Source organism: Barbus barbus (assembly GCF_936440315.1).
Source record: "Barbus barbus genome assembly, chromosome: 34".
NCBI classification, from domain to species: Eukaryota; Metazoa; Chordata; class Actinopteri; order Cypriniformes; family Cyprinidae; genus Barbus; species Barbus barbus.
In genome coordinates, this window is record NC_136762.1 from 26,429,008 (window position 1) to 26,442,180 (window position 13,173).

The 13,173-nt window shown below is 36.1% G+C and overlaps 2 protein-coding genes across 10 annotated transcripts in view; one reads left to right on the forward strand and one right to left on the reverse strand.

Moving 5' to 3' along the window:
• Positions 1-1,604: 1,604 nt before the first annotated feature.
• On the forward strand, positions 1,605-6,666 carry LOC306854428 (ribosome maturation protein SBDS). Of its 7 annotated transcripts, none has more exons than XR_013782837.1 (6): positions 1,605-1,813; positions 2,621-2,750; positions 4,273-4,473; positions 4,556-4,720; positions 5,449-5,630; positions 5,850-6,666. XR_013782837.1 is itself a non-coding variant. In XM_079392404.1 (6 exons), the coding sequence occupies exons 1-5, from the start codon at positions 1,686-1,688 to the stop codon at positions 5,575-5,577; spliced, it is 753 nt and encodes a 250-aa protein (XP_079248530.1). In that variant the 5' UTR covers positions 1,605-1,685; the 3' UTR covers positions 5,578-5,622; positions 5,845-6,534. The 7 variants fall into 7 exon arrangements, 2 of the variants coding, with proteins under 2 accessions (XP_079248530.1, XP_079248531.1); XR_013782838.1 differs by having other exon boundaries at positions 5,862-6,535; XR_013782839.1 differs by having other exon boundaries at positions 5,449-5,679; positions 5,813-6,114.
• Positions 6,542-13,173, reverse strand: part of LOC306854427 (dedicator of cytokinesis protein 10-like) — a gene marked incomplete at its 5' end in the record, with an annotated part of 110,294 nt that continues 103,662 nt past the window's right edge. For all 3 annotated transcript variants that reach the window (XM_079392402.1, XM_079392401.1, XM_079392403.1), the window contains 5 exons: positions 6,542-7,202; positions 8,132-8,270; positions 8,928-9,028; positions 11,553-11,743; positions 12,951-13,161. In XM_079392402.1, the coding sequence (XP_079248528.1) occupies positions 7,155-7,202; positions 8,132-8,270; positions 8,928-9,028; positions 11,553-11,743; positions 12,951-13,161 (690 nt within the window). In that variant the 3' untranslated portion in view covers positions 6,542-7,154. The remainder of the gene's footprint in view (positions 7,203-8,131; positions 8,271-8,927; positions 9,029-11,552; positions 11,744-12,950; positions 13,162-13,173) is intronic.

The following is a 13,173-nucleotide window of genomic DNA, read 5'->3' on the forward strand; positions in this document are numbered from 1 at the left end:
TATCAGCTCTACATTCCATTACATTTGTGAATTTGTCAAATAAATATGGAGTTGAGTATTATCAGCATAGCAGTGAAAAAGTAACTGTTTTCTAATGATATCGCCAAATGGTAGCACGCGCATGATGAAAAGCAATGGTCCCAGTACTGAGCCTTGTTGTACTCCATACTGAACTTGTGATCGATATGACACCTCTTCATTTACTGCTACAGTGATAATGGTCAGAGAAGTATGATTTCAACTGTGCCAATGCAATTCCACTAATGTCAACCCAATTTCCACACATATCCAAAAGAATCAGATAACTTCCCTCTATTTTGTCCCGTCGACCTGTTGGCTTCGCCTTGGCTTCTCTCACCTTCGGCTCCGAATTTTATCTCATGTTTAACTACTATAGAAGCATCAGATCCAGCTGCAAATTCCAGGAGTTCTGGTTGAGGTAAGGCTGCTCTCGGCGGGTTCATGAGTGGTGAACGACCGCTGACGTCCTGGAGCTCACATCTCCTGAAACGTTGAAGCACATTTTCAAATAGATGTTATCTTCATTAACAAAACACATATTTGAAATCTAAACAACTACATTCTCGCCTAAAACTCTTAAAACTACATTCCGTGACAACAAACTGTATTATTTATAAAATTATAGTGGATTTGGGCATCTACCAAGACGCTCACTGTGAGAAATACTGCAAGCGGAGGTGAAATGGCAGGACTTCTAGAATATTATACTTCTAGAATATTATACGGCTGGAAAAGGCTCTCAGCCAATCAGAATCGAGGATCAGAAATAACTTTTGTATAAATATATCACTTACATGTTTCAATTAACAAAGTAGTTGCTTCATAAATGTAACAAGTATTGAAAATGTTTCAAAACAATAAGTGGCAAAAAGGAACACATATAATGAATAATATGGAAACATCACAGAGGCATGTTATTCATCATGACATTGTTGAGAATCACATATGTATCATTTCCAAGATTGTGTCATCAGCATTCATTAAAAGTTAATGGACATTTGTATTGTCTATTCAGTTACACATCTTGATGTTTATTATAACGACATTTATTTATTTATTTGGTTTGTAGTATATATCTCAGGAACCCAATATATATCGTAACGCCAGCAGGCAAAGGATAATGCTCGGTCTTAAAGCATTAAGCAGTGCATGTTAGTTCTCACTGTTTCCAGTTTAGTTTGATATAGGTATGATCTGTGATGTTTAGAGTATACGTGCATCTACGATTAGTCCCCGGGGCCTCTGCTGGATCATACACTGCATCTGTGTGTTTTCATTCAATCAAAGGGACTCTGACAGGAGCTGTACTCAGGTACTGATGACTAGAAGCACCTCTGCATTCAGCAGAAATATACTGCATTGCATTCCCTTTTAATATCTTATTAGTTTCATTATATATTGATCATTTACATTCTCTGATTTAATGCATGGTCATGGGGTCTTTGATCAAAACGTATGATTAGCTAGTGTTTCAACATTACCTATTTCATTGATCTCTGTCAGGTAATAGGTGTGTTGTTCGCTTACAGTGGCACCACGTGTCCATCTGCCTGTATGTATGTGCCTCCAGTCCTCCAGGAGGCGCTGCAGCGAGAGAGAGAGAGAGAGAGACGGGAACAAACGCAGCTGCTAGCACCGCACTGAGAGCCTGAAGAGAGTCAAACATGTCTATATTCACACCTACTAACCAGATCAGGTTAACAAATGTCGCCGTCGTGAGGATGAAGAAGGCGGGGAAGAGGTTTGAAATAGCCTGCTACAAGAACAAAGTGATGAGCTGGAGATCTGGAGCGTGAGTGCTATTATGACATGCGCACAATATGATGTTTATTCTGTTATTATAGCAGTCTAACGTGTTACATTAGAGTTATAACACTTTTTGAGGGATTATTATTGCGTGTTCTTGTTAATACTAGTGTTAAATGTGTGATATGTACATTGTTTTTAAGGGTGATTATATACAAGAGCCAACCTCTTTCAGTGGTCAAATTAAGAGGTTATTTATTATTTGACTTTATTGATCGATTTTTATTATGATAGAATTATTAGATTTATAATTGGCAATTATCAACTCACAAAGCCTTAAAGGAGTAGGTCCCCCTAAAATTGAACATTTTCTGAATAAGTGCTCTCCCTCAGGTCGTCCCAGATCAGGATGAGTTTGTTCTTCATCAGGTTTGTAGAAATGTGTCTCTGCATCAGTGTCTCAGCAATGGATGTGAATGGGTGCCGTCAGAATGAGAGTCCAAACAGCTGATAAAAACATCACAATAATCCACACCACTCCAGTCCATCAGTTAACATCTGGAGAAGACCAAAGCTGTGTGTTTGGACTCTCATTCTGACGGCACCCATTCACTGCTGAGACACTGATGCAGAGACACATTTCTCCAAATCTGATGGATAAACAAACTCATCTACATGTCAGATGGGCTGAGGGAGAGCACATTCAGAAAATTTTCATTTTTGGTTAAACTATTTCTGTAATGTCATATAAATGGAAATTTCATGATCACTTTGTTGGACAATTTGTCATTTCCTTGACATTAATGTAATGTTCACAAATCAACAGTGTTTACAAATGTTGTTGTTGTTACAGGGAGAAGGATCTTGATGAAGTCCTGCAAACAAACACTGTGTTTGTCAATGTGTCTAAGGGTCAAGTGGCGAAAAAAGACGACCTGTTGAATGCTTTCGGCACAGACGATCTGACAGAAATATGCAGACAGGTGAACTTGCTGCTGTATACAGCTGCTTTATGATCTGATCAGTCCTGACTCATAACAAGACTGTTTTTATTAAAGGGGTCATACAGTCGCACTGTATAGCTGGCCAATCAGAGCACGCCTCGCTTCTCAGAACGATGAGTGCGTTTCAGAAAGGCGGGGCATAGAGGAGCAACAATAATGTACAGTATGTGGAAAATAATGTGTTTTTTTTAACCTTAAACCGCATAAACACATTGCGTTACACCAAATACACCAAATAATGTTCTTTGTAGCAACGTCATTTGACCCCTTTAATATAACAATGTACACTTTGGCTTATTGTTTATCACCTGATATTAATGTGCCATTGTTTTGACATCTTTAGGTGTGTATTGTATGTAAATGTACATATATTTATATACAGGTGCATCTCAAAAAAATAGAATATGGTGAAAAAGTTGATTTTTTCTTGGAAGTTATTTCAAAAAGTGAAACTTTCATATATTTTAGATTCATTGCATGTAAAGTAAAACATTTCAAAAGTTTTTTTCTTTTAATTTTGATGATTAGAGCTTACAGCTCATGAAAGCTGTATCTCAAAATATTAGAATATTTACATTTGAGTTTCAATTAATGACCATCCCTACAGTATAAATTCAGGGTATCTCTTGTTCTTTGAAACCACAATAATGGAGAAGACTGCTGACTTGGCAATGATCCAGAAGATGAACATTGACGTCCTCCACAAAGAGGGTAAGTCACAGAGGGTCATTACTGAAAGCTGTGGCTGTTTACAGAGTGCTGTATCAAAGCATATTAAATGCAAAGTTGACTGGAAGGAAGAATTTGGGTAGGAAAAGGTGCACAAGTAACAGGGATGACCGCAAGCTTGAGAATACTGTCAAGCAAAGCTGATTCAAACACTTGTGAGAGCTTCACAAGGAGTGGACTGAAGCTGGAGTCAGTGCATCAAGAGTCTCCACGCTCAGACGTCTTCAGGAAAAGAGCTACCAAGCCACTTCTGAACCAGAGACAACATCAGAAGCATCTTACTGGGCTGTGGAGAAAAAGAACTGGACTGTTGCTCAGTGATCCAAAGTCCTCTTTTCAGATGAAAGTACATTTTGCATTTCATTTGGAAATCAAGGTCCCAGAGTCTGGAGGAAGAGTGGAGAGGCACAGAATCCATGTTGCTTGAAGTCCAGTGAGAAGTTTCCACAGTCAGTGATGATTTGGGCTGCCATGTCATCTGCTGGTGTTGGTCCACTGTGTTTTCTGAAGTCCACAGTCAACGCAGCCATCTACCAGGAGATTTTAGAGCACTTTATGCTTCCATCTGCTGACAAGCTTTATGGAGATGCTGATTTTTTAGATGTACTTTTTGTATTGTAGATGTATTTTTTTTAGATGTACCTGTACATGCGATTTTTAATTAATTATCTTTTCTCTTATAATTTTACTTATTTCATGTTAAAGTTTCTAAAATGAATAAAGTACACATGTTTTATACAAACTTAAATGGGTCGTTTTGATCTTTTTGCAGATTTTAGCTAAAGGAGAGCTACAGGTGTCAGACAAGGAGCGACAGAGTCAGCTGGAGCAGATGTTTCGTGACATCGCAACTATTGTGGCAGAGAAATGTGTGAATCCTGAGACCAAACGGCCCTATACAGTGAGCCTGATAGAGAGAGCCATGAAGGACATCCACTTCTCTGTGAAGGCCAACAAAAGCACTAAACAGCAGGTGAGCTGAGCTGCATCAGGCGAGGATCTGGCTGCCGAGGTCTCTGTGGTTAATGCTAGCGTCTGTCTGTCTGTCTCTGCAGGCTCTGGAGGTCATCAAGCAGCTGAAGGAATCCATTCAGATTCAGAGAGCTCACATGCGGCTGCGCTTAGTCCTGCCGGCCAAAGACGGGAAGAGACTGAAGGAGAAGCTCCGAACATTAATAAAGACCATAGAGAGTGAGGAGTTCGATGATCAGCTGGAGATGGTGAGATTAATCCGTTCATTCAGTCAATTGTTTTTTTAGATGCCACTTAATTTGATATTTTGTGTTTAATGCAATGCTTATGCTATGTGAAATATATAAGCAACTTCATATTTATATGACACGTGCACAAATGTGTATATATATATGAATAGAAAGTTCAAAAGAACAGCATTTATTTGAAATAGAAGGCTTTTGTAACATTATAAATGTCTTTACAGTCACTTTTGATCAATTAAATGCATCCTTGCTGAATAAAAGTGTTAATTTCTTTCCAAAAAAAAATCTTTCTGACCCCAGACTTTTGAATCACAGTGTATAATGTTTTCAAAAGATATATTAGCTTAAATGCTGTTCTTTTGAACTTTCAATTCATCAAAGAATCCTGAAAAAAAAAAAAAACTGTACACAATTGTTTTCAACATTGATAATAATCAGAAATGTTTGTTGAGCAGTAAATCAGTATATTATTATGATTTCTGAAGATCATGTGACACTGAAGACTGGAGTAATGATGCTGAAAATACAGCTGCAGATCACAGAAATACATTACAGTTTAACACATATTCACACAGAAAACAGCTATTTTAAATTGTGATAATATTTCACACTCTTAGTGTTTTTGTTGTATTTTTTTGATCAAATAAATGCAGCCTTGTTGAGCAGAAGAGACTAAAGCTTTCGACACACACACACATTCTGAATGTAGTGGTATTCTCTTTATTTTCCAGGTGTGTTTGATAGATCCCGGTTGTTTCCGGGACATTGATGAGCTGATCCGCTGCGAGACTAAAGGGAAGGGAACGCTGGAGGTGCTCAGCCTCAAAGATGTGGAGGAAGGAGACGAGAAACTAGAATAACCTCTTCATCTTCACCTGCTCCTCAAACCAACACATTCAACTATTGCTGACTTGTTTTATATGGAGTATCCCTGCAAACAAGCCTGCACTGGCCCTTTACGGGCCCACTTAGGGCCCCTGAGAATTCAAACTTTATTATTTTCAATAAAACAGCGCTTCCTGGAGGCTAAGTGAGGGCTGCCCGTGCAGGGCCAGTGCTAAGGGCCCAACGTTTTGCCAGTGAGCGAATTCTCAGGGGCCCTGCGCTGGCAGCCTGTAAAGGACCAGTGCAGGCTTGTTTGCAGGGATTTTTGATGAGTTACAGCATGGCCTAAATATTAGCCGTATATTCTCAGCTGGGACAGGCTTCAGTAACAATACTAAATCTGGTGCACATGTCCCCACAAACAAAATTATGCTCAGTTGCAGTAATTTATTTTCTGTGAAAATGAAATTAACTTTGTTTAAAAATAATAAAAGGAATGATTAAAATAATATACCGTGAGATTCTGTAAGAGTGCATTGTTTGCTAAAATTAAATATTTGCTCTTTAAATAGTTTGTAATTGTGTTATCTGTGCTGGCATTGATCAGTCTGTTAAGAACGCCTTCTGATGTGCTTGTTTGGTGTTGGAGCGTCTTTTATAATCCAAGCACACTTGAAAACTGTTCAAGAACTTTACAGTACTATTTAAACAAGTCTGGAAACTGTGTGGGCTTTGGCTTTGAAAGAAGAAAAAGAACTGGACTGTTGCTCAGCGGTCCAAAGTCCTCTTTTCAGGTACATTTAAATTGACATTTCATTTGTAAATCAATGTCTGGAGGAAGAGTGGAGAGGCACAGAAGCTGCTTGAAGTCCAGTGTGAAGAATTTGAGCTAATTTTTCTTTTTAATATCTTTTGTATTTGCGTTTTATCTCGTTAGTTTGTCTGCTCTGTTTTGAACAAACATTTTTATTAAAAGTCCTGCATTAATAATTGACACAATCATATATCATCTTTTAATATATAAAAAGAAACATTTTACATTTTAATTATTCTTATTTACAATTTACAACAGTACATGTAATAACAGTAAAACATTGTCAATCATAAAAACTGTATAAAATAGCACATCTGCGTTTGTAAAATGAATGAGCTGGGAACTGGCAGACTGTTAGGAGCTTTACATTCACTCTGGGGCTGGAGATGTGTTCAACACGGTTACGTGAAGACTGTCAGATATCAGTGAGATATCACAACAGAAAACACTGGAGTGAAAGCCCTAGAAAATATTTGCTTAGTCAAACACAACTCGAGTTAATAAAGGTCACTGCTTCTAAAAAGAACAGGGTTTAAAAAAAGGCATATTTGATGTGATGTACGTGTAGTCCTTCAGATGCTGTGCGTGTGTGTGTGTGTGTGTGTGTGTGTGTGTGTGTGTGTGTTACACTGGCAAAGACACGGCATTCTGCGTCATCCACAAGACTACAATTCTTTTCCTTTTTGTCTATTTCTATTTCATTAAAATCAAAGTTTTTGTGGTCCCTCTTGTCAGTAAAACCCACAAGCCATGTTGGATAGAAATGTCTGTGAGCGGTTTCCCAGACTCACTAGCAGCTCAGATGGCACTGTGTCGTTCTGTTCCAGGTTGTCTCGTGTACAGGATCTTTGAAGGGGCGGAAAAATATAGAAAAAACATGCCATTAACACACAATGTAGCTATATACAAGTAAAGGCAGAAAAAAATAAGATTTATTTAAGCATTTGTGACCCTGGAGCACAAAAGCAGTCATCAGTAACACAGGTATATTTGAAGCAATAGCCAAAAATACACTATGGGTCAAAATTATACATTTTTCTTTTATGCCAAAAATCATTAGGATATTAAGATCATGTTCCATGAAGATATTTAGTAAATTGTCTACCATAAATATATCAAAACTTCATTTTTGATTAGTAATATGCATTGCTAAGAACTTCATTTGAACAACTTTAAAGGTGATTTTCTCAATATTTAGATTTTTTTGCTCCCTCAGATTCCAGATTTTCAAATAGTTGTATCTCAGCCAAATATTGTCCGATCCTAACAAACCATACATCAATGGAAAGCTTTCAAATGATGTATAAATCTTAATTTATAAAAATAATTGATTGGTTTTGTTGTCCAGGGTCACATTTAACATGCTTTTAAACAAAAAAACCTGTTTTATTCTACCTTTATGTATTTTTGATATAAACATTTGAATGTGGGTAAGTTTAATTTAAAAAAAGCAGCATTTTGAACAAAAAGTTGAGAAAATTGTGTTTTTGTAAAATTTGGATCAGATTTGATGGTCAAAACGGATGGGAGTAGATCGCTTCCATCAACACCCACAAAACTACACAGTCCTAAATCACTTAACTTTAGGCAGTTTTGATTTATATTCTGTTTAATGTTTGAGGATCACATTATTTTGCATATGAGATCGCTTGTTACTGCTTCTTCACCTGTGTTTTAATCCAGAGATTCAGTACTCTTTCAGAAGATGTGTAATAGCGCCCCCTACTATACATCAGTGAAAATTCAGTCGATGGAAGGAGTTAATGTGTGCTGACCTGCTCGTTCATGATGGCGGAGAGCTCGGTCAGCATGTCTTTATAGTGAGCTTTCATCTCCTCCTGATACTCCAGCTGATCTTCTTTTATGAGACGCTCATTCACCTTCAAGGCCTGACCACACGCTTCTGCAAACTGCCTGCAGGACCACAAACAGCAAACCCAAAAACTGTGAGCATTGTTTAGCTTTCAGTGCATTTTTTAAACATCATTAAAACATTCTGCTTGTAGAAGTTTTATCATAGATGTCCAGCTTTAAACTTCCCAACAACAACAACTTTTGTGCTCTAATTTACTGCTTTAAATGCATGTCTTGTAGCATAGACAGGGTTTCTGGACATCTTATAAATATCTGAATTCACACTTACATAAAAGAAGGCCTAAAAAGCTCTTAAATCAGAGCAGAAAGTCTTAAATTCATAGTCGTGGCATTTAATGTTGCATGCACTGCAAAAATGAGCATCTTCCTTAGTATTTTTTAATTGTTTTCAAGTACAAATATCTAAATATCCTTAAATTAAGATACTTTTGCTTGAGATGCAAAACGCAGATATACAAATTTAAGTGAGTTTATGCTTTAAACAAGAAGAAATATCTATCAATGGGGAATGACAACTTGTTTTCCCTTTAAATGAAGTTGATTTTTCTGAGCCCATTGGTAGATTGTTGTTGTTTTAATCATAAACTCACTGTGGAAATTCTGATGCCAGTTATCATGGTGGCATTAAAATAACACCATAACAACATCATACTTGACATAAGGAAGAGTGCCTTGATGTAGGGAACAATGCGGTACCTGAAGATCTCTTTCAGGAGTTTGACTTGGTTGTCTGGGTATTTCTTGGCGTTCTTCTCTTCAAAGAAGGCTCGGGCGTAGGCCATGGGCCCAGCATTTACCTAAAACAACATATGAATTCATGAAAATACATCCCTATTTCACAGTCTTAGTCAAGATGCTACAATAGCTCATGCTTATGGTAAAACTGCAAGTTTAGAAATGGCTAGGATACTGTTGGGAAGGTTTCTTTGGAAATATAATACAGGGCTTGACATTAAGCATTCTCATGTATATAATAATAATTATTTATTGTAGTTATAGCAAAAGTGATCGTGGAGAAAAGAACTGGGGATAGGATAGATTCAATTAATTTCCAGTAATGATTATTCAATGTTTATACGGGGAGTTGATGAAAAGGAAATACTCGACATTGTCAACAACTTTAAGAATAAATATTCCACTGATTGTAATGATATTGACATGTCGTTAATAAAACGTATTATAGAACATATAGTAAAACCATTTACACACATTTGTAATCAGTCCTTTTTAACAGGAATATTCCCTAGTATTATGAAAACAGCTAAAGTTATTCCTATTTTTAAAAATGGAGATCGTCACTGTTTTTCCAACTACAGACCAATTTCTCTTCTTTCCCAGATTTCATACATTTTAGAGAAAATATTTGTGCGCAGGCTTGGTAATTTTTTAGATAAACACAAATTATTGAGTGATCATCAGTATGGTTTTAGAACAAACAGGTCGACCTCAATGGTTGTGATGGAACTAGAAGAGATTTCTTCTTCATTGGATAATAATGAATATACTGTGGGGGTGTTCCTAGATTTAAAAAAAGCTTTTGACACTATTGATTACAGATTATTAATGATGAAACTGGAGAGATATGGTATAAGAGGGAAAGCTTTTGCAAGTTATCTTGATGACAGATATCAATTAGTACAAATTAATAATGTTAAATCAGATTTAATGAAAGTGGTGTTCCACAAGGTTCGGTGCTAGGCCCGAAGTTGTTTGTACTGTACATAAATGATATTTGTAAAGTGTCTAAAGTATTAAAAATGACAAATAACAAAAAGCGAAGCGCTAGAGTATCCAAAAAACGTTATATATATTGTATTGTGCGCTCATAGTTCCATACATTACTTATTGTGTGGAGGTGTGGGGTCACACATATAAAACCAACTTAAATTCAATATATATGTTACAAAATACAGTTATTAGGATTGTTAAAAGGGTTGATTATTACGAACCAACAAATTAATTGTTTATTAATTTACATGCATTAACATTTCTATATTTAGTTGATTTATATATTTTACAGTTAATGTAGTTTATAATAATTTATAATGTATATTATAGTTTATAATAATTTACTTCCAAATTGTATTCAGAGGTTGTTCAAAATAAGAGAAAGTCAGTATAATTTAAGAGGATTTTATGTTCAAAAAAGTAAGGGGAAGAACTAATGCAAAAAGCAGGTGTTTATCTGTTAAAGGGTTAAATTATGGAATAAATGTGATAAGGAACTAAACGTATGTAATTCACTTTGCCAAATAAGGTGATAAACAATTATATGACTTAGTATTAATAAATTGTGCTTGTAAAAATTGAAATAATAGCTGGAGTGTGTATTTTTATGTTTGTTTTGAATTATGTTTGTACATTTTGAGAAATGTTTTTGTAATATTGTTTATTTTGTTAACTTCTTGTTTATTGAACTGCTATCACATTTGTTATTTTTGAAGAAAAGAAAATGGCGCTCGATCTTCGTGTGATATTGTTTAACTATATGAAATGATATAAATACATTTTCTGCTCCCATATCTTGAATTTTCTTTATTATTGTTATTGGTGTTGACTTTTTCAAGTTACTTGTCCGATTGGGCAAGTAAATCTCTCTTTTGTCCCGGACAAGAGGACAAGTGTTAATGTCGAGCCCTGTAATAGGCTACAGGTTACAAGTTACCCTATTTAAATGGTAAAAAATCTCAGTTACTTCTAAATTTAACCCCCCCCCCCCTCAAACTTTTAATAATTTTCAAACATTTAAAGCAGGCAGGGTTAACCTTACAGTAGAACTCAAAAATCCCTCATCACTTGAATTAAGATTATAATAATTGAATTTTAAGCATAGTCTTTAGCACCTCTTTTTACTTTGAGATCATTCTAAGGTTAAATACAGATTTAAAATCATAAGATGCAGTTTAATAAATACTGTTTTTGAAAGCAAATCTGTGCACAGCTATGACAAGAAACACTGCCTTGGAAAAACAGTTCTCTTAAAAAATAAAGCATATACATTAAACCCAAATAGGAAATAAAAGGGTTATTGAATAAGCATGTGCACTAAACTCCTGAAACATTGGTGTCTCATATTTTAGAGCAGTCAATGCAATTTAGGAAGAAAATCAGTCAAATCTGTATATGTGTGAAAAATATTCAGATGTAACCCCCTTTGTAATCCTTAACATTTTGTAATTTAATTACATATTTTTTCTCAGTAACTGTAACTGATTACAGTTATTTTATTTAGTAATTAAATGAGGTAATTCAGTTACATGTAACTAGTTACTCCCGAGCCCGTGCACGTCCACAGACAGTAACGCAGCATCAGAAGATCACCTTCACGCTGACGCTGCCCTGCAGTTTGAGCTGCAGCCGGATCATGTCCACCTCCTGCATGCCACACAGCTGATTGAGCTCGGACACTTTCCGGCTCATCTCGTCGATCGCCACCTCGATGGGGTTCATCTCTGTGCTCTGCTGCTCCACCACCTCGATACGCTTCTTCAAGAAGGGAAAGCTGGAGCTCGCTGCAGAACAACACAGGCAGCAGAGATGTGAGTTAATGGGTCCGTGGCATCCAATATTTGCCAGGTTTGCAAAGAAATAAACAGATATCCATCATTTATATTGTTTTGTGGTCAGAAATGCAAAACGGACATTATTAGGTCAGTGCTTCTGACAATGTTTCAATATATTCATGCATGCATTAACAGCAGGCAGTCCATACGGTATACGGGGCGCTGGAAGCGGAGCGCCTGATGGGTTTTTACAGTACAGTACAGATGAGTTGGAAAGGTGCAAATTAAGGGTTTGCAATTACCCAATTGTCAGCAACGGCTTACACAGCCAAACAGGAGTAGGAAGACTTCTTCCTATTGTGCATTTATATCTCACAATTCTGTCTTTTGTTCTTGCAATTTTTGCTTTTTTCTCAGAATAGCAAGAAAAAAGAGAATTTTGATACGCAAAGTCAGAATTGCAAAATAAAAACTTTTTTCCTTGCAATTTCAAGTTTACATCTCATAATTCTGACTTCGTACCTCGCAAATCTGACTTTTTCTCTGAATTCTGTTTTTGTTTCCATCACAAAATGAAAATAAAAAATGTAATTACAACCTTAATTTTACAATTCTGACTTTCTTTTTTCTTGTTATTGCAAGTTTACATCTCATAATTCTGACTTTTTTTCATAATTGCAAGAGGAAAGACAGAATTGCGACATATAAAGTCAGAATTTCAAGATATAAACTCACAATTCAGACTTTTTTCTCAGAATTCTATATCTCGCAAATCTGATCTTTTTTCTTGCCATTGCAAATTTCTCACATAATTCTGACTTTTCTTTCTCAGAATAGCAAGGAATATTTTGACATATAAAGTGAAAATTGCAAGATGTAAACTCAGATATAAGCTTACAATTCGGACTTTTTGTTCAATTCCGAGTTTATATCTTGCAATTCTGACTTTTTTCTCAGAACTCTGCTTTTTGTTTCCACCACAGAATAAAAAGATAAAGCTAACTGCAACTTTTTATTTCACAATTCTTACTTTATATCTCACAATCCTGAGTTTATATATTGCACAATTCTCACTTTTTTTCCTCAGAATTGAAAAAAAGAGAATTGAAAAAACTCACAATTACTTTCATAGCTTACTGCACCATTAAATAGTTTTCATAAGATAAACAGGTCTATAAGGATGATAAGGATTGAATGTTATTTTGAAGTGCCTCACTGGTCAGGATGGTTTTTCTTTTGCACTGCTCCTCCACGTCTCCATGCTTTTTCCCAGAAAGCGTGAAGGGCGTCTCAAAGACAAAGCGATTGATGTTGTGATGGCGCTCAAAGTCGGTCTTCTTCTCCAGCTGTTCCTTCTCATTAAAATAAGGCACTACGTAGGTCACCTGGATGTAGGCAAATCTGGGGTCCAGGTCTTTAGGATTCACCTGTGAAAAACA

Excerpts from the sequence above, each read along its gene's own strand:
- LOC306854428 (XM_079392405.1), top strand. The coding sequence starts at position 1,686 with ATGTCTATATTCACACCTACTAACCAGATCAGGTTAACAAATGTCGCC. Across the intron at positions 2,751-4,272 it reads TGACAGAAATATGCAGACAG|ATTTTAGCTAAAGGAGAGCT; the intron begins GTGAACTTGCTG and ends ATCTTTTTGCAG. Across the intron at positions 4,721-5,448 it reads TCGATGATCAGCTGGAGATG|GTGTGTTTGATAGATCCCGG; the intron begins GTGAGATTAATC and ends TTTATTTTCCAG.